Raw genomic sequence first — 25,275 nt, 5'->3', positions numbered from 1 at the left:
TTATTAAAACAATCTATATTTAATTTGCAAACTTATATTAGATTACAGAAAAGGTATTTGGAAGAGTCAGTACGTGTTGCTCAGTTTTAAAAAGGAGATCTTTGAAGGGTACATAAAGACCTTTACAACCACATATTTGATACATCAATAATCTTCAGGTCTACCTTTCACCACTGGCCTCTAAAGGATACTATAAGCTACAAATCAATCAGGGTCCATAATATATGTATTCAACAAACAGCTTATTTTCCTATAGGGAGCCTGGGTTATGGAGGTCTTTACCTTGCTGGTGCCATTTTTATGTAAACACTACCAAGGTGTGACAGGGAAATGAAGGAGAATCCCTCAACAACTCCAGAATACAAAACAAAAATAAACAAGCAAACAATATCAGGAAAGCAGCTGCCTACAGAACAGAAGGAAGCCAGCCCAACACAGTGGGGGATAAGAACTTTTTGAGATCAATGTCCAGAACCAAAAAAAAAAAAGTATCCACACATTCGATGAACCAGCCTGCCCATCCTGGGGTACCACGGCAACTGTATAGGCCATTATTGATTCATGGAGTCACACTGACAATGTGTGACAACACATTTTAGTGGCCATTTGGGAACATTGGATCATCATCTGAAAGTCTGCCAAATGCAAGCATAACATAATAGGGGTAACTATTTCACACATATTACACTATACATTCTCCAACAGCAGTGGGTTGCACTTTTTAATTTTCAAGTGGGATGGCTTTTTGAAAAGTGGGTTTTTAGCCATAGCCCTAGCCACACAGACTACAGTTCCCCCAGAGCTGTGGTGCAGGTGCACGTGAATTCAGGAGCCACAGAAAAGAAAAAGGGTGTAAAACACACACACACACACCTCTTTACCTCAATATTCATCCACACCCCTGAGAAAGCCAGGCTGCGAAAAAATACTGGTAGTGGGGGAAGGGAAAGGGGGCACACACACTAAAGGAGATTGGAATCCTTCCGTGACGGTGGTTTTGAAGGACTGTGCTTGTTGGAGAGAGCAAGGCGTGGAGTGGCAGGTTAGTCTTCATCATCATTCTCATCATAGTCGTCCTCATCATCATCGTCCCCCATGTAAGACACCGGGGTCTCCACACGAGACCCACTGTAGTGAGAGTCGTTAGAGCTGGAGGCCATGGTACCGTCTGCGCCACTATCGCTACAAAGGAAAGCACACAATTTGGGGTCTTTATTACTAAACAGATAATGTAACAGAGATTAAAATAGGCTGCATTTTGTATCCCAAAAGGCAGTTTATAGTTAAGGGACGCAATACAACGACATCTGCATCCATGGGATGCACTACTGTACTCAGCATGTACAGTAAAATACATATAGCCGAAATATGTAGAGCATTTTTTTAATTCTAGTTTATTTAGCTAGCTTTAGTTAGTTATAATAATCATTTATTCTTCTGTTTTCTACATGAATATAACTACATTATAACCATATGGGAGTTAAATGCTGCAATTTGTAAAAATGACAACATGACTCCTAACGTCTCTGAAGTGGGACTCATCAAATGTCCCTGGGACTCATCTAAAAGAACACCATCACGGAACTCATTACATAGAAAACCTATTTACATCACGGTTTCACAAAGACAAGAGAATAAACAGAGAGCAAGCAGTTCCGAGGTGAATTTGGTGTCATTAAATGTCCTTTCGTTTGTCGTTTCTGGTCTCTCATTAGTTTGCGAGGCCTCTCACCTGCCCACAGGGTAACGGGATCCATTGGCAGAGGACCCTCCAGTGATGTAGACATTGTTGATGGGACCCTTTGCCATCTCTGTGGGAGAAGATTGACACATCCAGAAAATAAAGCGAAGATGTTGAGATGATTCCATTTACAACACAGTTGACACGTCTTCATAAACATGTGCCACATGTAGAAATGTCTCTGGATTTGTGGTCGTACTACAATAAATGGAACTGTGCCCATCAGACATCAGAATCCATTTCTGTGTAAAAAAAGAAACACTGATTTGATAATCCGACAAATTACGTTAACTATGTTCTCCCATCATGACAAAGAAAACTCTTGTAGGCAATAATCTAATACAATTTTATAGCACAACTAAGGATAAAATGCTAGTCATTTGTATTCTGGAAAATGGCATATTCAAGGTTTTTGGATGTTGAAGCAGTCAGGAAATAAAATACATTTTAAATTTCCGTGGCAATCATACCATGACCATTCCATTAAAGTCAGGTTTGACAACGCCTATCATGCCCACTTGTTTTTAGATAACACCAGTGCTTAATTTCAGCCAGGCTTGGTGGAGCTCAGCTCCGGTACCCGTCACTTGAGCTCCCCTATCTGTAGAAGCAGCTCCGGTACCTTTAGGGGGCACTCCGCCACCCCCAAATGCACATTTAATCTCATTTATAATTTTAGTTTCATTTTCAAGTGAACTAGGCTTCTTCCTCGTCATAGATACTTCTATTTCCAGTACGATTCCATGGCTTTAATGATCACATTGCAAGTACCAAAACAAAAAGAAAAAACACTTATTTTGAAATGTGCGCCCACTTTGAGAGGAAATAGGTGGCTATGGAACCCCGGCGTTGACAAGCCTTACTTTTGACACTGCGCACTGCGTAACTAAAACAACTCTCGTCTCGACTTTTGCATCTGTTGTTCATTGCATATGGAATATATACTTTTACGAAGCAATAGTTTAAGGTGAGACATGGTAGGTGAATAGGGAAAATAAGTTAATAGCTATCACAATGAAACTTCTCCAGTTGATTACTTATATTAAGACTAAGATTTTTGTATTACAAGTTTTCTAAAATCATGTTTAAATATGCAAATTAGGCATTATATGCACTAATTTGCATACATTTTGTGACGATAAATCTGAAGATCGGATAAAGCCAGGTTCAAAATGATCGTTTCATTTTGTTGACATATTAGAGACAAAGAAAATGGGGATTTTAGATAGCTCTAATTATCACTCCACAAATAGTGTCAACAGGCATAAAAAACCCCATTCGCCATGTTTTTAGGAATACAATGTGATGTAAATCAGGCTATGAATGATATATCAACAAACCCTTCTGTAAATTCCTGCAGAATATAGTTGTGAATAAGACTGGAAAGTTTGGTGTATGTGAGTGCAACTGAAGTGGAGATTCTTTGTCCCAGGTATGAGGAAAACTCATTTTGAGAAAACAGACTTTAAAGATTTGTATTGTAAAATTCCAAACGTTTTATTTGAAGCCACTATTTTGAGACAAAATATCTCATCCAAACCTTGGCAACAACATATCATATATCATTGGAAAGGTCTGGACCTCGAGCTGACTGTGGTTTGATCCAAATATGGTCACTTACATTGTACCAACAACCAATCATGAAAATCGAGAGGGTGGATTTTCACCCAGCAAAACGAGCTGTCATTGGCTAAAATAAACTACTAAAATAAACATCTAAATCTGTATTTTGAATGTTTCTTTTTGCTTTAGTTTGAAAGAAAACATGTTTAGGAAGCAAAATAGCACAAAATCTCAAAATCATGATTTCACCTGCCATGTCTCGCCTTAACTGCTAGTTTAGCACTACTGTAGTGTGTTCTTTTCTTATACTATCTAATGTAATCCTGGGCGCTACACTTCCTCTGCCAACCTGGGGGGGGCAGCGGACTGACCTCATGCCTCCTATGCATAAGGAGTCCAAGCTGCTTCTTTTCACCTGACGGGGGGGAATTTCCCTGGCCGGACGTAGCGTGTGGAAGGAACACGTTATTCCGACCAGTTCCTTTCCCCTCCATCAGGCGCCCCGGGGGAGGTAGTTTTAAAGACCAGGATTACTGCATGTTTTTGTGAGGGTACCTACCCTAGGGGACACGGGGAGAACATGCAAACTCCACACAGAAAGGCCCTTTCGCCAATCGGGTATGGGCACTGATGACGCGGAGGAGAGGACTAGGACTACGCACTATCTGCGTCTCTGACCTGTGACGTAGGGCTCCAGGGCTTTGGGTACCAGGCTGCGGGCAACCTTCAGGTCCTCCGGTGAACACTTGCCCACTTCCAGACCACAGGCCATGCCCATACGTTTCAGAACCTCAATGTCGTCATGGATCTCAAACATGCTGTCAAAGTTAAACAAGTACTCAAACCTGCAGACAGATGGAAGGAAAATGTGAGTTAATGTGGTAGTCCCTAAATAAATACAATGGGTAAATAAATAGCTCTTTACTACACAGGGCCATTTCAATGTACATTAGCAGAACTGTAAATATATGCTGATAAGGACAGCTAACATACATAATTACATACATTAAGATGGCCAACACAGACATGTATATTAAAGGGTAAGACCACTTTTTTAGAGGTTTGGGTTGTTTTATCCATATTATGCCGACAGTCCACTCCAGTCCATGAATTATTTCGCTCCGTTGTGTTTATTAGCAATTTAAGAAATACAATTAGGGTCTCATTGATTTCCATTGTAACAGGGAAACGGGTCACTCTTTTAGCACATAAACGAACGCAACAAAAGATGATTCTGATAGTTTCACATCAGGAAAATCCATGCGGTTTTATTTTCGTCTTTTAAGATAAGATTTAGTTACCATTTTGTTTGGATATATACTGAAGCAGTACTGCAGCGTTCCCAACTATCGCGGGGACATCTTGCGAGGTTTCGTTTGTAAACAAGTCGCCACACTGTTGCACTCAGCTGCAGTCCCAGACACTTCTAAGGTGTCTTCTAAAGTGTCTCCCTCAAACACAGCCATTGTGTATGTTTTTAGCGACAAGCGGACGACATCAAATCCGTTTGTTTACATCCCCGTAGTGGCTCAACGGCATTCTAATAATACGCTTCAGGAGTGGGTGTACAGATTTGGACCAATCAGATCGTATGTTACTCAACGCGAACAGAAGTGATTCGGTTGGCGTAGGCATACCTACCGGATCTTCTTTCTACACAAATTAGTCAAAACAAGACAAAAGTTGACATTTTGTATTAAAAATAAAACCGCATGAGTTTTCCTGATGTGATAAACTGTCAGAATCAGCTTTTGTTGCGTTCGTTTATGTGCTAAGAGTGACTTTGAGAGCTGTTTCCCCCTTAAAATGGAAGTCAATGAGACCCCATTTTATTTCTTAAATTGCTAATAAACAACACAATGGCGAAATAATTCATGGAATGGACTAGTTTGCCCATAATAGAGGTAGGAAAACAACCCAAACCTCTAAAAAAGTAGTCTTACCCTTTAAAGATGGCCATCACACACACACACACACACACACACATACTTGTCATTGGAGATGCTACAGTCGATGACTGTCTTCTTGCTGGTGTTGACAATAATGAAGGGGAGGTGGATAACAGAGTTGGGAGGCGGGGGTCTGTTTGTCTGCTGCTCTGCCTGTCTGTTCCTTTGCACCAGGTTCTTAAATGCTATTTGCTGCAAACAAACAAGTATATCCATTAAAATTATAACATTCCAGAGGACTTAAAAATGGCACCTGATTGTAATGATATTATGGCTTATTAACCCATTTTGGGCGGGAACCCCTTTGTGTTAGCATTATGTTATGCTTTAGCTATTGAAAAATAGCAGATCTACAAGCTTGTAGGTCTGCTATTTTTTAAAAATCAAACGACTGACATAGAAACATAGCTTTTTCAGAAAACTGTCAGGATTTAGAAGACATTTTTAGAATCTGATCTCAGGTCAAAATGGGTTAAAAAAAACACTCACACCAAACACCTGTGTGAAGTGAGGGGCACTCTTATCATACATCATCTCATTGCAGCCAATCACAATTTGCGTCCTCACTTTTGTCTTCAATGTGTTTAACCCATTTAGACCGGACTAGAAAATGTCTTCTAAATTCTGACAGTTTTCTTTAAAACCTTGTTTCTGTATCAGTGGTGCTCAATGTTTCATGTCATTTTGCAACAGCTAAAGCATAACATAATGCTTTAAAACACCAAAAGGGGTTCCCGCCCAGAATTGGTTAAACAAACACTCAAAGCTGGGCATTCAATGTTTGTGTTTACACAAACCCTCAAATCTGGACATAGGAGGGGCTAGCGCCCCCCCCCCCCCAAAAAAAATGAATGTAACAAAATAATAACTATTTTTCAACTTTTGACTTAAAATAATTGTGGGTCAGGCAGGTTTTTTTTTTTTTTACATCTATATATCATTTTCAGATTCATTCTCTCATATTTGCGTAAATCTGGGTAATGGTGTAAATGAGTGGCCAATGTAAATCTTAGTCCCACCTGCAATATGAGCTCTTGAAGCTGCGACTGTTTCTGCTTGATTCTCTCTAGTCGTCTTTGTCTCTCCACCTGCAATTGGAGGGGAAATGAGTGACACAATTGGGGAAAATGTCAGTTTTCTCTTTAGGTTTTCAACTTCCTCAAAAGACTACCTTTTTTCACTGACGAAAACTAAATGTAAACTGAATGAAAACTAAGCTATTACTAAAACCAAATATATCGACAATTTCATCAACAGATAGAAACTAGAAAAAGTGCCCTTCTGGGCACAGGTCTCCACCAGGAGAATAGGACTGTGTGAGATTTTTAGGATTAATATAAACATGTTTTTGAGGCATTTTGTTCCAAAAATGTGTTTTGCAAAAATCAACCTGTTGGTGGCACTATAACAGGCCAATGTGAAAAGGGTGGGATATATTCCTCAGCCTAGTAAGAAAATGTGTGAAAGATTTCACGTAAATTGCATGCTGCGTTCATGATTTGAGGCTTTTGTTCAAAACGGGGCAATCTAATTATAGGCAATTAGGATGGAACATGAAATATCGGACAGATCCGACTTGAGCACATGACCATAGAGATAGTGTGTAACGATTTGTGAGATTTTTGGACAGAATCTGGAGGAGTAATATCAAAAAATGTGTTTTACAACGGTTTGTCCTTGGCCTCTAGGGAGTGTGCATGCAACGTTTCACACAGATCGGTGCAGTTTTAGGTAAAAAATGTGAAAAGCTGCCTCATGGTGGCGCTATAACAGGCCGTTCTGGAAAATGTGGGGCAGAGGTTCATCGTTGGCATCCAGGGAGTGTGTGTGCAAAGTTTGGCATCGACCGGGTTAACGGTGCCGGAGATTAGCTGGTAACAGACGGACGGACACACGGACACACACACGGCCGGAGTGCAAAACATACTCTCTCCCCATGCCTTCGGCCTGGTGGAGACAACTAGACTAAAATGCTAGGAAGGGACTAGTGGACAAGAGGTCCAGTACAAGTCATTTTACAATTAGTTGCATGCTGAAAATAGCCGATCTACAAGCTCACAACGCGTCGCGAGCTTGTAGATCTGATATTTTCAGCAAGTGAAAAAAAAAGTCATTACAACGGCACACCAAAACACATTTTAGTCAACTAAATCACCTGTAGATTTAGTCGACAATAATCTTATGATATTTAGTCGTCTAAAACTAGACTAACACTTAAAGACATTCCAGGTGACTAAAACGTGCCTGAAACTAAAAGAAAACTATTAAAGAGACTAAAACCAAAATGTGCTGCCAAAAACAACACTGGTGCACTGCACCTCTAGGTTTTGGCACTCTTGGGCCGAGTTCGTAGGCAGGCCGATCCATTTGATTTCCTTCTTTTCTTTTGAGATGATGTTCATGGCCATGAGCACATTAAGTGCATCGTACACACGTCTTCGGATATTCTTCTGGTCATATACATGCTGCATTGAAGAAGAAGGGGGGGGGGAAAAAGAGGGGGAAAATGGATGTGAGCAACTGGGGTGAAACCATACGGGCTGGGGTTCGGCACCGGTCAGTGGGGATAGTTAGGGAGAATTAGCAAAGGTTGTGTGGCAAATCTGCAAAACAATGCTAGTTAAAAGGTTCAACACACTATATTGTAACAGGGGTCACCCCATCTCTTTAACCCATTTAGACCCGAGGACGGTTCTACAAATGTCTTCTAAATAAAACATTGAGCGGCGGCTACTCCCATTAATCTGTATTTTTGATTGTTTTATAGCCCTATAAATCCGAGCCCGATTCTGGAAGGCCAGCATGCCATGCGACATCACATGGAGTCCGTTTGGTTCCGAGTGAAAAAAGCAACGCCAGCGTTAATGACTGCTCTTCTTTACACCACCATTGTGGATCTCTGTACAAAAGTGGCTATAGAGTTTGCTCATCATGCTGCTAAATACGAATGCACTCCATCTCCATAAAGTATTGCCATAATATCCCTGAGGGAAGAAGCTGTTCTATCATAGCTGAGAATTCCATTTGAATGGGATGTTATAATGGACAGAGCTCTGCCTTCATATCAAAGAATTGATAGAAAGGCTTTATTGTTCAACTGCAGCACTAACCGAGTCATTGGGCGACATGTGGTTGTCTGTGGAGCTGAATTCTGCAACCAGTTCATCTGCCACTTCATTGTAGGTCGTGACACCTTTCTTCTGCACTTTCTCACAGACCTTCATGGAGAAATGCCTCAAGCCCTTCCCATTCTTCTCGCCTTTCTTACCCCGTTTCCTGTGAACAGGAATACAAACACTTTATATCATCAACCACAGAGATTCTTAGTACACAATTACACAAAAGCAGTTAACACATTTTTAACAAAACTGACAAGCGCTACAACAATAACACAATATTAGAAAACATTTTGATGATCAATCTATTTACTATTTTGGCACAATACCATTCTACAGAATAAAACACAGCTTAATTGGTTAAGGGTAAAATGGGGGTGCTTGCTTGGGTGCCATAGTGGTAAAGTAGCTACCCGGCGACCAGTCACCACCCCACCAGTCTGGGGTTCAAATATACCGTAGTGCATCCAGCTTTGTCGAGCTCAAATGAACACAATTGGACCCCGTTTGGAGCAGGGAGGGTAATATTTAACACTACACGTACTCCTACAGGCTGGGTTGGCACCAGTCAGCGGGGAGTGTTGGGCGGGAGGAGGAGGACGATGGCTCTACGTCCTCCCGGTGGGGGCTACTCACTAGCAGGTGAGCCAGTAGGATACAACAGCAGTGACAACACAGAAATGTGGTGTTAAAACTATATATATATATTTTTTTTTAAAGGTTAAACACAATACATTGTGATAGTAATCATTGCTATGGAGTAGTTTGTTCAGTAAGAGGGGTCTCCTAATCTCTTTAACAAAATAGATTTGTCAAAGGTTGAAAAATTCCAGTCAATCAGAAAAGAGTACGCATTTATCAGCTTCAATTTTGTCTGCGCATTTCTTTACCCCAATTTGGACTGAGGCCGATTCTAAACGCCTTCTAAATCCTGACCTAAATTTTCTGAGCTGACCCAAGTTTTCAAGAGGGGTTTCCGTCCAGAAGGGTTAGACAGTTCTTTCCCCATCTTTAAAGGACCACTTCATAACTTTTCAACCTATCTTCATATAATAGGTCCTCAATAATAATCATGATAAAATGGCACAATTATTTTTGTGTCTGTGTCTCATAGGAGGGCTGTGGGCAGTTCAGAAACCGTCCTCCAGTGACATCATCGATGGGGAATCCAAGCTAATAGAAACGGCAGGCTTTCTAGTCCTGAAAAGTTGCAATGCGAAAATGGAAGCCATCGTTCTCACGATAATAAAAACCTTTAACATTTTTGTCATCTTGTTTAAAATAATATCTGCCTAATGATGATGTCACTGGAGGACGGTTTCTGAATTGCCCACATGAGACTCAGACTGAGTAGGAAAAAAATGGTGCCGTTTTATCATGATTATTAGTAAGGACCTATTATATGAAGATTGAAAAGTGGTGTAGTGGTCCTTTAAGAACACACACACACACACACACACACATGTTGATCAATAAGTTCTAAGAAGATAATCAATATGTTGACTTTTTCCCCCAAATATATTACAATTATTATTCTAAAATAAATATGACCAATTAGATCACATCCACGTTAAAACCTATAAAGGTGCAAGCAACATGACACTTAGTATACATGTACAGAAGCTACGGCAGGAATGCTTCCGTCCAGACTGTGAAAGGAGCCCAATCTCATCCAACACGGTGAAATTCCATATACGCCTAGAAAACCCCCAAATCGGTGCAATTATGCTACTGTTTTGACCGCGATGGAGGCATGGCTTTAACTAGTATACGATGTACGGAATTGCCAATCCGTGCTATTTCACCATGTTTGGGTGAGATTGGGTTTGACATTTACGATTCTTTGTTATTGGGTTACAACTCTGACAGGGCTGAGTTGTCTCTACCGAACATCGTAACGCTCGAAACGGCTTGGTGGCGTCTCTCGTGGCTCAAGTTTGGTAGAGACGGCATCCCTCCGTCACAGTCTATGGGGAGGATTTCAGTGTAATATGTACGGATTTTGTCGTTTTCTAGGCGTGCATGTAGGGAAATGCCAATCCGTGTTATTTCACCGTGTTTGGGTGAGACCAGGTTGATGAAAGTTAGGGTGGACCCTTACCCTGATGACCATGGAGAGGCATCTGGTGGCTGACTCTGGGTAAGGAATTGGGAGCTGGGCGTATGTGGACTGTTCACCAATATGGTATTTGAGACAGTGGGCCTCTGGGGTGTTCCAATCACCTGCAAAAGAAAAAAGAAAATATTTAAATACACGTACAAATATGTATCCAATACAATACTTTGTGCATGACAACTTGGACAAACAAATTTGTTAACATATTTACATAAAACAGCAAAAAGACACCCATTCATTCAGTTATCTATTACATGTATATAATGGGATGATGGGAGTAATCCTGCTGACGGTAGTTTGATTAGATTAGGATCAACCACCCACCCTCCCCCAGTCACCTCACCATGCTAATAGAGGGGCTTAAATAACCATGTGAAAGATACACAGCAGAGCAACTGGGCAGGCAAATTGATGGACAATTCTAAACACCAAGAGGCTGTGAATGAGTAACAAGGCCTTAAGCTATGTGAAAGGTGTTCTTAATTATGGCATGATAAACCACACATTCTGACAACAACCATGCTGGTTGATATAGATAATTAATATTCTCAAAAACTGTCTTTAGGCAAGCAAGTTGTTAGAAGAAACCGACTATACATAATAGAATTACATATCGACTAATATGTGCTTCATCTTTTCAACCATGATTTATTGAGCAGCTGTGTGACACATCACTCACCATGTGTGGCAAATGTTGCATGTGTGGGGCGATGTTGACATTGGACGGCCCAAGGGTTTTGGGCAGTAGCTGTTTGGCCAAAGGAAGAATGGCAGGCTGAACGGTGACCAAAGACAGTACACCTAATAGAAGTTAGAGAACGGGAACAGATTAGATTAGGCCTCTTACCTGAGGCTCCATTGCCCCCTGTTGTCAAACCAGATACACATGGGCCTACACCAGAGAGGTGGAGCTACAGCAAAATCAATGCCTCTTTGTGACTAGCATTAATGCATGGAAAGTAAACAGTAAAAGTAGAAAATTATAAGTGCAGAAAATATTTAGTAATAAGTTGTACCTTTACTAGCAGGGCTCAGATTCTGATCGATGAAAACCTTCAGCTCTCCGTTTGTTTCAATCAGACCAACCTGTAGAGAATTAAAATACAGTAACTCTTGTTCATCATTCTATATTGAAGTACACTACATAAACAAGGGCACTGTGGACAAACAGAAATCAAAAGCAGATATTCTGTAAATGATTAAGGTTATCTACAATATTTTGGGGCTCGAAGCCATACTCATATTGTTATGGTAAAGAATCAGTGTATTGTTGAGTTGTGCAAGTGTCACTTACATCTTTAGCCATGATCCCAAAGGACCGGAGAAGTAAAGCTTCAGATTGAAAAGAAAAGCTTCTTCTATTTTTCACTAATCAGATACCTGCAAAAGAGCAAAATGCCATGAAATATGTGTTCATTTCTTATATCTCAGCAAATACATATATTTTGAATACAATCAATAAGGATTGTCTAGTCATTTTACTAACAAGTATTTTGATCGGAAACTACACAAACAACTCAAGACATGTTTTGAACAAGGCCCTCCGCATTTGCTTGCAGCCAACACAATTGTACAATGCACCCCCACTAATGTTAGCTTTACTAGCAAGCTCCTCCGTTGACGAGCACAAGACGAAACTGACGAATGGGGGGGGTAATCGGATAACCACGTCGATTGCATACATATTTGAACAAATTTCGAAAAGTTTTCCCTGTATCCCAAACCACGTTAAACCCACCAAAGATGCTCTCAACTTTTGCCATGCTAACTGGGTAGTAAGGCCTAGCTAAGACCACGTCCGGGGGAGATGCATCGACGAACTTCAGCTACAGGTCAACTTAAACTCGCTAACTTCACTTTACCGTTGAAGAATATCCCTGTTATCAAATGAGGTTTAATATTAGGTTAAGAACGATAAATTGCATATGGCAGCAACAGCACCCGCATCCCAATCCCGATGCCAATGAGCAAATCTTTTGTTGAGTTCAGCTAGCTGCTGCTAACAGTTGGGTTAATGTTGCTGACGGTAGCTAGCTATAGTTAGCTTATGCACGTTTTTTTTAAATGGGAATTTCACAACTAATTATTTGCTGTGAAAGATTCGATATTAGATTTGAAAATTATTGGAGGTACACTTAATGTGCAAGCATCTGCAAGAAAAGTAACGCCAATATTATGTTTCTGTGCACTTACGAGTGCACTCTCTTGCTTCTTCGACGGCTGTTTTTGTTGGCATTTGAGAATGGAGGAAGAGGAGGTCTAATTCCCTACCGCCAAACAGGAAACTAAACTACTCAATGTCTAAGTAGTTTATAATTAATTCACAAATTTCAGAAACATAAATTAAGACTACATGTTAACCTTGCCTGGGTGATGTTATGTATTATGTTTGACAGTTTAGGATCAATCAGCTGGCGTTAATTATCAAGTCCTACCAAGTTTTGCCTGCTAGCTTTAAAATGGACCCTTATCGAAAAGTCTCGACACTTAATCTTATACATTGACAAATGTCAACAATCAGTCATTTACAACATATATATTCCAGTTAGAGCCTGTAAACATTAAAAGTCTCACGTTTGGGTTTAATTTATCATGAACAAAAAAGCAGAATGTTAAACGTTCTAAGGACAAGATTTGTTCATTATAATTCACTCTGCCAAAAACAACTGCTCCCCTGCTTCCCCCATCAATGGTCCAACTGCCGGCTAATTTATATTCATCTGAACACCAGACACAACTATGTAGTTATGTTTTAGATTTAATATTGGATGCCTAACAACTTACTTAACAAAAAAAATAAGTAAATAACGTTTCCATGAAGTAGTAACTAAATCTGTTAACGAGTCCGGTTGTTTATAAACAACACTGACAGAAATATTACATTAGCAAACATTGGCTAACGCTGTGGTTAGAATGACAACATCTGTCTACAACTTTCTTTCGCTCAAATGACAAATTACGTGTTAAGACTTTTTGCATTTGAAAATACGGGATTTTCGTCGAACGAAAGGTTCACGCGATCAAGCCATACGTTTAGTCCCCCACGTTAACGTTACTAGAGTGTAGTAAATGCCTAATGCCCACGTTAACGTTACTAGAGTGTAGTAAATACGCGACTTCAGTATTGTTTGTTGTAATTAGTGCTAAGAGAGAAAGTTGGTTGCTAAAATCTGTTTAACTTCCTTGGGCGACTAAATGCAATTCCACACGGCTGGCGTGTAAAGCTTACGATCGAGTCATTGTTAGCCATTGTTTTTTAGCAGGTAGCTTGCGTGGTAGTTAGCATGGCTACCAGCCTAACTAGACCGATAAGATGCTAACGGCGCGCTGTTAGCCAGCCGGGAGCCTGACAGCTAGCTAGCTGATCGGCTAATCCACACAGCTGTCACCAACAGAGCTACTACTACCAGGATGCATCGACAACACTGCTGTTCTGAATCGAGCGTTTAATAACGCCAACATTTGCAAATAAAAGCTTTGACAATTGCACCCGAAGATACATCTTAGTGCTACAATATGATTTATCCAACTTCACAAACTTTATGCATCGTGTAGATGGCCTGATGTGTCTCAATGAATGCGGCTTACCGGTTCCGTTCAAACAGGTTAGCAAGTACATTAGCCTCTTCAATCCGTTCGCTCTATGCTAGTAGCTAGCCTTGGTGTACTGGAGGAGCGTCTCACAATCTGATCTTGGCGGTGTCTAGCATTTGCGATGTCTGATTGGACAACGTCATCACGAGAAAGCCACGCCTGTATCTGTTTCTGGTTGGTTGGCTTCGTTGAGAGCTTGTGAGCCTCTTGAACAAGGTCTTCCATTGGTCAGAAATGTCTCATGTGGCCCTCCTCCTAAAACAACCATAGTAAACAACACGAAGAGCTACCCTGGGTATTACTCTTAGCCTAGGGGTTCTCTTCTCATGAAGTTTATACATTTGTTTAGTTTAACATCTTTTGAACATAAAATTAAATGTATATAGGGCTGAAGTGGTTAAAGTATGTCTTCTAAGAATAATTAAAATCTACAAAGTAACATAGTAACTAAAGTTAACTTAATAATATATAATAATTGTAGTGGAGTAAAGTACAATATTTGCCTCTGAGATGCAGTGGAGTAGAAGTGAAAGTACTGGAAATTGGAAATACTCAAGTAAAGTACAAATAACTCTCTGTACTACTTAAGTACAGTACTTGTACGTAAAGTAAATGTATACTCTCTCGCTTGGTCACTTTACACCACTGCCAAAGGCATGGAGAGAGATTATGCTTTGCACTCTGTCCGTCTGTGTACAGCTAATCTCCGGCACCGTTGGCCCGCTCAATGCCAAATTAACTGCACACACTCCCTGGATGGCATTTCCCTGGCATAGTTTTGGGGACTAGTTTCATGTTCATTCGAACGTTATGGCAGAAAACGTGTATAATAGTTGTAGTAAAATATCTCCACTTTTCCACAAGCTGCACACGGACGACATTCTCTTCGGCGAGGGGCCCGGAATGAGTGCAGGACTGAAAATATCAATTTTAGGAAGCACAAATGTATGGGGCACACAAAATAGGTGGTGTGATAAATTATCCCACATCAACTATGTGGGATAAACGTATGGGGCATACACCTTGTATGCCCCATACGTTTGTGCTTCCGTTTGTGATTCTGAATCCATTCCAAGCATTCGTTTTGAACAAAATACACTCCTTGGGCTAAAAACAGCCATGACCAAATGTGCTGACCTCATCACATTTTGTGCTGACCTCATCACATTTGTCATGACATCTATGGCCGTTTCTTTTAGCCCAAGTAGTGTTTTTTGTGCAAAACTAATGCTTGGAATGGATTCAGAATCATGAAAACCCCCTAGTTTGACATGTTATGTATGTTACTTAAAGCAAAAGGAAAGTTTGACATTTTTGACATTTTGCCTGCCATAGGATGTTAATGGTAGGGTAACAAGAAACCCCTATACAAAAAATTGCCCAATAGTGACAGCCGGTCAGCAAGTGGATATGTTAGGCCAATAAAAAAGACTAATACCAAATTTCCCACTTTAAACAAAAGAAGCCTGTCGGCTGCCGGACTAGAGGACAATCTTAGTCTAATCAAATCTGATGCATCTCATGTAGGGATGTGCCGATGACACATTTTGGCCAATATAGATATCCGATATAATTAATTGCTGTTATGGCAGATAACCGATATTACCGATGTCGATATGCTCTCAATCTGTATTTGAAAATTATAATAATTGTGTCCATTCTGATAAATACATTTAACAGAGTATCTGCACTGCAGGCTTAGGCAAGTTAGATTTAACTTTAATATCTGTAAAGACAGACCGATTAATCGGACCAATTAATTCATTGGTCTGATTGATTAATCGAACCGATGCCGATTAATCTAAAAACAACTAGAATCGGCCGATACCGATGTGTTTGCCGATTAACCGATTGGATCTATGTCATCCATAAGAAAAAGAAACAATGAAACAATGTAAAAAGAAACAATCCTTGATTATTAATTTGAAATTAAATTTGATCTAAAGTCAGGCAAGCCTACATCTTTAAAACTCAGCCCACTTAATAGCCCAGCACAAAAAAAGGAAGGCTGACATCCAGAGATACTGTATCAGCCAGGGTGCTGCCTGTCGTTTATACTAGTAAAGTGGGAGATAAAAGTCCCATCTTAGCTCTCCCTCCCTTCATGCCTCCAATATTTATGTTTGCCAAGAGATGACCTCAATGGGTCAACTAGCCCCGCTCGGGACCCCCCGGTTTAGCTCTTGTCTTTAAGACAAGAGCTAAACCGGGGGTCCCGAGCGGGGGTCAACATAGTCCACAAATTCCAGAATATTGCGTGGCTCAACAGTCAACACTGAACAATCATGCATTATGGATTTTGGGATATTATTTTTCTTAATGTACACATTCTCTACCATAAATATCGGTGTTTATTTATGTGCTTATTTATCTGGCAGAAATACATACAGCATAGCTATGAATTTATGAAATAGCTCCTCTGCCTAACTACTTCCGCGCAAGCGCACATTGTTCAAGCGTCAGGGCAAATTGGTGAAACAGCGGCTGTGAAAATGGTAGGTGACCAAAATAAACAAAAAGACAAGTTTCTGGCGGTGCTAAGGCTTAACCTATGGCTGATTATTTATGGTAGAATCTCATATACGCTTTCGTTTACCTTGTATTGGTAGTTTGTAATTTATTATTATTTTCTGCTATAAAAAATGAAGGTCAGTTCCTTATATTTTGAGACTAGCTAGCTATAGCCGTCTACCTTTTTTGGCTATGAGCACAGCAGTTGAAAGTGTGTCCAGGCAGTGTGACGCACGGTAACTAGTGGAATGCAATCCCAACTGTATAACACCGATGTCAATCTGTTTGCCATGCTGCGTTATGCCCAACATCAACGTGACTGTCAGAGTAGCTAGCCTAGCTAATGTTATCCTACACACACATACACACACAAGCTGGTGAAGAGATCATGCCAAAGTAACTAAATCCATGGCCACACGCCCACACCATGTCCCGTTTGGGGTTTTATGTTTAACACGGACGTTGGCCTATTTCAGTAATATGACAATAAAATAGAAAGTTGCCATGGTCTTTTTAGTGTTTCTTACTTAAACACGCTGATAAGGTTATTTTAGACGCACTGCTAAATTGCATGAACTGATGTGAAAATCTCATCAAATTCAGCTAGTGAGAGTGAGAGAAGATTGCATGGTCGGTGTCGGTGAGGAAATTACTTCTTTACATTGACAGGGTGCTTGTGTTACACTCCAGACTTGTTGCACCTCAAGGTCTTGTTGATGGCATCTCCCTACTCATGTTACAGCCATGACTACTTATTTGAGGGGCCTTCTGGGGTGCAGCATGTGCTTCGACTACACTCAGTGTTCAACCTCAGAATAGCTCAATATCTGCCTTGCTTTTGGAGAGGACACCGCTACTATCAGCTTCTTTGCTTTATTTGTGTTGTCTGTTCACGGCACGGTTGACCTTTTTTTTTTTTTTTAAACTATGTGTCCTAGGCTACTATATCGCTGTGTCACTCTGTCTTTCCTGGACTAGTTTTTGTTGCCTGAATGCCTTTAGATTTGTGTTTCTCTCTGTGTGTTCTTTTTTGTGTCTCAGTCTGTGTATATTTGTTGATTTCTGTACTCCCTGGACTGTGTGCACTGGTGCCTGACAGTCCATGCCCTGTATTTGTGCAGCATAAGCTGAAGTCGTCGCAGAGGGACAAAGTTCGGCAGTTCATGTCCTTCACACAGGCAGGGGAGAAGACAGCTGTGTACTGCCTAACACAGAATGACTGGAAACTAGAGGTGGCCACGGACAACTACTTCCAGAACCCAGATTTATACTGTAAGGAATCCATGAAAACGTCTGTAGACCGGAAGAAGTTGGACCAACTTTTCAATCGCTACAAAGGCAAGTGTGCTTGTTAGCATGCTTGAATTGTGTGCCAGAAGGCCTGTGCCATTAACTGGAAATTAGATTAAATACACTGTCTCTCATCTCGTCATTACAATTATGTTCTTTTTTTTATGGTGGTATTTGCATAGTGTAAATGTGTCATATCTTGTTTGGATAGATCCTCAGGATGAGAACAAGATTGGCATCGATGGGATCCAACAGTTTTGTGATGATCTCTCACTGCATCCAGCCAACATCTCTGTGTTAGTTGTGGCTTGGAAATTCCGTGCCGCCACCCAGTGCGAGTTCAGCAAGAAGGAGTTCCTGGATGGCATGACAGATCTTGGGTGAGTGATATACTGTAACTTCTCCAGCCTTCTGTGGTGGTGCTACTGTACTGTAGTTTTGTGACAGGAACATCATAGTGTTGTTGTTTTTTGCTGTCCCCCAGCCCGTGGCAGGGGAGAATTGCTATGAATAGACTCACTCAACCACACCTTAAAGGGCCACTTCACTCCAGATCTTATTTTAATGATGTTTGGGAGACAAGAAACACTTTCCTGGGGTTTTCATGTGGGTAATATGTGTTTTTAGATATTTTAGTATTTTTAAAGTGTCTGTGATGTCACAGACACTGGTCTCACTTCCTTCCTGGACTACATGCTGTCTCAGCATAATCAAAGATGGTCTATGTATGAAGATGGGCCAACTTCATTGGAGCCACTATAGGCGAAATGGTACACAAAGCTTACAAATGGTCTCCTAAATATAGTAGGCATGGTTTGCTTCTCCCCGACCTCCCACCCCCCTCCCCTCTCCCAGGCTGACAACGTCATGTGGATGAGCATTGAGAGCATTATATGGCCAATGTCAAAATCAGCCCCCATCAACCAAGAGTCTAAAGCCCTATTCGCACGGGACTAGTATTACCTCAGGACATCTGTGTTTTTAATCCCGTGCGAACCGACCATGTCGGTGATTTGGGCTGTAATAATTACAGGCCAAATTACCTACCATAATTCAGCAAACACCGGGGACCCGGGGTAATACTAATACTAATCGCGTGCGAATCGACATGTCAGTGATTTGGGGTAGAATTTAGTTTTTTTTCTTGTCCCTTTTCTTTTTTAAATAAGTGCTGCGACAATAAATTGCTTTGCGTTTAGGCTACCACACGTAATTCTGTCATGTAAACTCTCTCTGTATAGCCTATAATGTTCATAGTCTGATTATTAATTCCCCCTTGTGCCATTATCATCTGCCAGTATAGGCTACCAATAATTGTACAACTTTAAATGTAGCGTGCGGGCGTATATATATATACATTCATGTTTCACTTTTCTCTCTCTCACTATGGCTTTTGAGAGAGAGAGAGAGAGAGATACGGAGAGCGAATTCTCTCTCTCTAATGAATCAAAGGTCTCATGACAGAAAACACTAGCTTCTTAAATAAAGTTGGTGCGCCGATATAGGCTACACGTCGCACAGTCGTGCACTGATGAGAACATATCTTTGTACCAACCAGTGTTACATGCCAATAAAGTATTAGCCCACCTGATTGATCCTCCGGTCTATTTGAAGAAATAATCCAGTTTTTACTCGTGAGGACATGTTTTCAATCTGGTTTTGCTGAAGAGCCCTGATGATACATGTCGTTATGGTTTAAACCTTTAAGGGAAGATGGTCATCTTATTTCAGACCTCGCTGCGTGACAGCCTAATTGATCTGACTTGACCTCTAGGCTACTTTTGCACAGCTGGAATGATGCAATTAATTACTTGAGAGCAGTGTATCCAACAATATAGGCTATGCACATTTTAAATTGCTGCCATACACGTAATTGCGGTATTTTCTCACATGAGATTTGAGCCTTGTAGATGGAAATGTATGCTACTCAGTTTGGGTTATTTTATAACCTAGACAGAGACCCACTGTTGGTAACGCCCTGGCTGCCCCGCCTGCCTCTGATTGGTCATCAGAGCTCGTTGTTGTCAAAAAATAATCAAAGATAGCGGCGCCCTGGAAATACCGGCGCTGCCGGCAGCGCTGCTTTCTAAGAACATGCTTTGAGAGTGTAAAATGAAACCTAATGGAGTAATGGACCCTTATGGGACAGAGAATGACTGAATGTCGTAGTATTCCAAAGGTGAACGCAATACACACGACAGATGACGCTCCAGAATGCAGCCTTGTAACTTGTAACATAACTTTTATTTTTGTAGAACTAATATTGTTTATGCGGTTTGCTTTGAATAATTGAACACATACGCCGTACTATTTGATTTGGGTGTTCTAACATATAAAGTGTTTGTGTTGATTATCGTGTGTCCGTATCCATATTTATTTATGCCCTCGTCGGGTGCTATTACAGTGATGGTCTATATGTACGGTACAATATGCCATTATTGCCAGGATAAAGATGAAGGGAAGAGGTCTTTTTACAGTACAATACTTTTTCAAGATTATTTTGCTCAAACATCTGCTAGCGTGCTTGCCTATGGATATACATACTGTTGACTTTGTCATCAAGACTCATAACACATACAACTAAATTACATTAGTGCTGCAGATCAAACAGGAAGCCAATCAGAGGCAGGTGGGGCGTTACCAAGGCTGTGTCTCTGTCTCTAGAGACGGACGTAGTATTGACAATATGCACACCGCTGCCGCTGTACAACTTCCCATAGACAGCCCATTCATCCAAACAGAAAAAAGTCCTATCTGATTGTATTAAACAACGTTAAACTCACCAACATTGCAGCTGCTTGAATTATCCTCTTTCAATCTTTCATAAAAATTCACCGTAGACATGTACTTCCTGTCAAGAAATTGCAGATGATTCGTTTTCCAAGTGTCAAGAGTTTGGAAGCATTTCGTTATCCGTAAAGCAACCTCTTGCTCCCTCATGCATTATGTGCAAATTCAAAACGGGTGGTACACATGGGCTGTTGAGTGATAGTCAACAAGCACTTCCAAACTCCAGCACTTAGAAAAATATCACCTGCAAGGAATTTCTTGACGGGTAGTAGCTCATAACATGTCTACAGTGGATTTCTATTAAACAAACACATTGCAGATAGAGGATAATTCAAGCTTTCCGTACAGCTGCAATGTTGGTGAGTTTGACGTTGTTTAATACAATTTGATAGGACTTTTCTGTTTGGATGAATGGGCTGTCTATGGGAAGCTGCACCTAGTTTGCACCTTGCTGGCAAGATGGCAGCGATGTGCAATGTGCATATCGTCAATTGAATCATGTGCTGTCTCAGTAAGACAGCCCTCCACCTCTCCACAAGGTGGAGTGAGTGCCCCAAAGCATTATGGTCATTGTAGCAATCCAGCAATCTAGTCAAACACACAGACTACATAATGTTATGGCCATAGAGTGCAGATTTTAGTTATATACATTTGTAGTTATATACTACAAATACTATTAACATTGAGTGACTGCAGTTTATTTTTCTTCCAGCTGTGAAATGTCCCTTTAAGTCCTCACACACATCTCAGTGTAGGAGCTATGTCGTTTTAATTATTCAGCCAATCATGTATCAAGAGCTATGCAGTTACTCAATGGCTCAATGTTTGAGCTATTTTATTTTCACGACTATATATATATATATATATATATGCCTTAAATTGATTCTCTCCTCCCCAGGTGTGATGGCCCGGAGAAATTGAAGGCTCTTTTACCAAGATTAGAACAGGAGCTCAAAGATAGTGGCAAGTTCAAGGACTTCTACCAGTTCACCTTTAACTTTGCCAAAAATCCAGGACAGAAGGGTCTAGGTAAGCAGGATGGGACTAGAGGTTTCAAATCAAAATCCATTCTTTAATTTAAAAACGGGGCAGGTACAGGGTAGTAATGATATCTTTCTTTTTCTCTATACTTTTGGACACCACAGTGATGCAGTCAGGATGAATACTAGGGTAGTAATGATATAGTAATGCAATGCAAAGTGCTGATCTAAAGTCACACCCCTTTCTCTTTGTCTTTAGATTTAGAGATGGCTGTAGCTTACTGGAACCTGGTTCTGACAGGACGTTTTAAGTTCTTGGATCTTTGGAATATATTTTTATTGGTAAGCTGTGAAAGCAAACTTTAGAATGACAGTATAGTATACTCAACAATATAATACTCTGGATTACAGACAGAGATACTTTTAAATATAGATCCTTGTTTGAAAATATGTTGTGTAAACACTTAACTTTACATTTAACTGCTTTTGATAGGAACACCATAAACGGTCAATCCCTAAAGACACATGGAACCTGTTGTTGGACTTCGGTAACATGATTGCAGACGACATGTCAAACTATGACGAAGAAGGTGAGAGAGCTGGGAATGACAGAATGGCTGAGAGCTACTTTAATACCAGCTCAACCAGATCTACCCACCAAAAAATGTATTATCCCATTGCTGAAATGTACCTGAGGGGTGGTGTTGGAATAGCGGCGATCGAATGGGAAATAAAGGGGAGAAATGTAATCGGTAGGGTTTTCTTGTATATAACATTGTTGCTATACTGATGTTTGCGCAGCACTCTTGAAAACAAAGTATTTCATTGTGGGTTTGAGCCGAGAGGCCATTTTTGATGTCAATCAATTATTCACCTTAGTCACCTTAATTCAAGTGGAAGAAAAATTATATTAAATATATATTTAAATTTTTTATATATATATATATATATATATATATATATATATTTATTTATTTATTTATTTAGGGGAATGTCATGTGGTCTATACCTGCCCAGCCTTTGTGATCTACTGGTAGATCACGATCTATCTTTTGGGCACCGCTGGCTTAGAATATTTCAGGTTAAACTTCAGCGTATTTGCTTCTGAAGGCATACAAGAAGTAATGATATTTTGCTATTTCACTTTCATTTTTAAATACATTTACATCTGTTTTTTTTCCCTTTCTCACAGGTGCCTGGCCTGTCCTCATAGATGATTTTGTGGAATATGCCCGACCAATTGTTACAGGATCAAAGCGTAAAACTCTCTAAATTGAACGCTACCTCTGGAGAAGCAGAACTGTGTTTCCTCTAAAGTGACTTTGTAGGTTTTTTCTTCTTTTTCTTTGAAGACATTAACAAAATGAGACAATTGTAGACTTCAGAGTAAAAAAAAACAAAACAATAACGGAAGCACTTGAACTATCAGGAAACCACGTATCTGGGAGCTGTGCTAAACCACTGAGAACTGGTTGTATTTCTGCCCTCGCAAGATTGGGGCATCACACACACGGACATTGCCAGATTTGCCTCTGCCAATCCTATTTGGTACCCTTGTCCCTGCTACCAGGAGAAGAGCTATCTGCCAGACACAGCCTTTGCAGCCGTGGGCATAGACAGAACGCAGGGCGGACGGGACTGGATTTGTGTATGTGGAGAATTACTGGAGGAGGAACATGTTTGTTCTTGTTACAATTGGTGTGTTCTGCAAAGCTCTGGAGGATCTGTTCCTGTGGCTTTACACTGACTTTGGGATAGAGTGCTCACTACACCAGCGCCAACAGAACTGTTGCAGTTGTTGCTGTACATACTGTATCTATTAAGATGGTTTACAAAGAGCTATATGAAGAATAATATAAACATGTTACATTTATACATATGAAAATGTGTTCTTTTTTTTGTGTGTATAGTGAATGTTCAAATCTCTTACACTTACAGGATGCCTCATGTATCATTTGATTGATATCCTATAGATATCCATAGGTGTAGGTGCATCAGGTGGTTCTATGAAGTTCAGACTACTCGTATTTCCGTTAACCATATTTTTGTTCACGTCTGTTCATCAATTTAACAAATAAATTAGACATTTAAGTAAAGGTGATGGTGCTCATCTTCTACAAATGCAGTTCAAAGTCTACCCTAGAACTGACCATGATTAGCAGAGAGTTTTGATCTTTGTTATGTTCTGTCCAGCCATCACTATTTATTTACAGACATTATGTCGATGTATGCTGTTGTCAATGTGATTCAATGGAACTATAGAGAAGAACAATAAAGCACGCACATCCACTAACTAAAAACCAGGGCCGAGGTTATGACAAAGCATAAATGTCCGCACACTGGATCATGCTCCAAAACCTAAAGGTTTACGCCATGGACGTGATGTTTCAAGCCTGTAGGCTCTGGTGAAGGACCTTACCTTTCTTTGTCATTCAATAGAACTATTGCATTGAAAACCAGATGAGTTGGAGTGGGTGAATTAAAACCAATACATGTAATGCCCACCTCATTAACTGGAGGTTGGATTGTCTTGTACAATTTGCACGTGTTAAAGAATATTCTATTTTTCGTTCACTCTGAACAATTACTCATGATACCCCGACTAGAATAACATCTCGTTGGAATTGTTTTGTTATTGCCGGGGGGGGGGGGGGGGGGTCTGAGCCTTTGTACAGTGGAGAGAGAGTGGGATAGTGATGTAGCATTGCTTTCAGGCATTAAAGGTACGCGCCCTAACCAATCGACTATTGGGTCAAGGTCACCCATCTCTGAGAAATGTAGCATACCCTAGTGCTGTTCTTATTTCAGGAACCAGGAGTACCGAAGGACAATAAGAGCTTGGCATAATATACCCTGCACAGAGTTGTTTTGCTTAATTCTTTGGTTAATCTGTATATGCTACAGAAACCACATTTGTTAAGTATTACCGCAGGTAGTATAAATGAAACCATATTGGCCCATTGTGTAAGTAAGTAACTTATGAATATTAAGACGCTTGAATAAAGCATGAATTTGTTTAAATAACAATTATAGTATTTTTTTATGACACGACTAATTACACCACAATATTTCCATGTTGAACAGACTGTACACAGGTCTGACATGTTTATATCACACTCGCAAAGTTTAAAATTCACTTCACAAATACATTACCATCAAACCTTTGATTGTGATCTGCACACTGGGGGATTTAAAATCTTCTGGAATCTTGTAATATCCTATCCTATTGAACGTGTAAGGCCATATATCCATATATATTTTATAATCTTCATTTTGTGAAAAATGAATAGATAGATTGATTGACCTTTTGATTTGATCCTATGAGGGAAATTCAGTTGTTTGTTTAATTTAGTCATTTTCTTTACGAATATTGGTCTAATTACAACACTGATAGACATGCTGCACGAGCCATGAGAGTGGATGGCACAAAGGTAGCTGCAAGCAACTTAGATGCTACAGTATTAATTCTCTAAGTTGCTTGGGACTAGCACAAAGTCATGAGCAGGTGTCCCATATTTATATACTGTAAATGTTTTGCTTACCAACACTGGAGACAATATAGACTATGTTTTGAGTTAACAATGGGACCAGAACATTACTTATTAGTCCTATGTTGCTTGTGCTG

General features: G+C 40.2%; 2 protein-coding genes across 8 annotated transcripts; one reads left to right on the top strand and one right to left on the bottom strand.

Moving 5' to 3' along the window:
• Positions 1-14,228, bottom strand: tfdp1a (transcription factor Dp-1, a). Of its 4 annotated transcripts, none has more exons than XM_079518433.1 (12): positions 14,074-14,228; positions 11,780-11,865; positions 11,502-11,571; positions 11,165-11,286; positions 10,471-10,592; positions 8,364-8,529; positions 7,572-7,718; positions 6,273-6,341; positions 5,294-5,445; positions 3,983-4,149; positions 1,733-1,811; positions 1-1,182 (listed from the first exon to the last, which is right to left on the bottom strand). In XM_079518433.1, the coding sequence occupies exons 2-12, from the start codon at positions 11,789-11,791 to the stop codon at positions 1,044-1,046; spliced, it is 1,245 nt and encodes a 414-aa protein (XP_079374559.1). In that variant the 5' UTR covers positions 11,792-11,865; positions 14,074-14,228; the 3' UTR covers positions 1-1,043. The 4 variants fall into 4 exon arrangements, with proteins under 4 accessions (XP_079374559.1, XP_079374561.1, XP_079374560.1 ...); XM_079518435.1 differs by lacking the exon at positions 14,074-14,228 and adding an exon at positions 14,025-14,046; XM_079518434.1 differs by lacking the exon at positions 14,074-14,228 and adding an exon at positions 12,679-12,813.
• On the top strand, positions 12,186-23,525 carry LOC306935403 (DCN1-like protein 2). 4 transcript variants are annotated; one of them, XM_079518439.1, is made up of 7 exons: positions 12,186-12,317; positions 17,712-17,928; positions 18,092-18,260; positions 21,569-21,699; positions 21,910-21,992; positions 22,144-22,240; positions 22,843-23,525. In XM_079518439.1, exons 2-7 carry the CDS (start codon positions 17,754-17,756, stop codon positions 22,920-22,922), a joined length of 735 nt encoding a protein of 244 aa, XP_079374565.1. In that variant the 5' UTR covers positions 12,186-12,317; positions 17,712-17,753; the 3' UTR covers positions 22,923-23,525. The 4 variants fall into 4 exon arrangements, 3 of the variants coding, with proteins under 3 accessions (XP_079374565.1, XP_079374563.1, XP_079374564.1); XM_079518437.1 differs by lacking the exon at positions 12,186-12,317 and adding an exon at positions 16,416-16,574; XM_079518438.1 differs by lacking the exon at positions 12,186-12,317 and adding an exon at positions 16,682-16,826.
• The last annotated feature ends 1,750 nt before the right edge of the window (positions 23,526-25,275 follow it).

The sequence above is a fragment of the Electrona antarctica genome (assembly GCF_951216825.1).
Source record: "Electrona antarctica genome assembly, chromosome: 13".
In the NCBI taxonomy this organism is placed as follows: Eukaryota; Metazoa; Chordata; class Actinopteri; order Myctophiformes; family Myctophidae; genus Electrona; species Electrona antarctica.
This window is presented reverse-complemented; position numbering and strand designations above follow the sequence as displayed.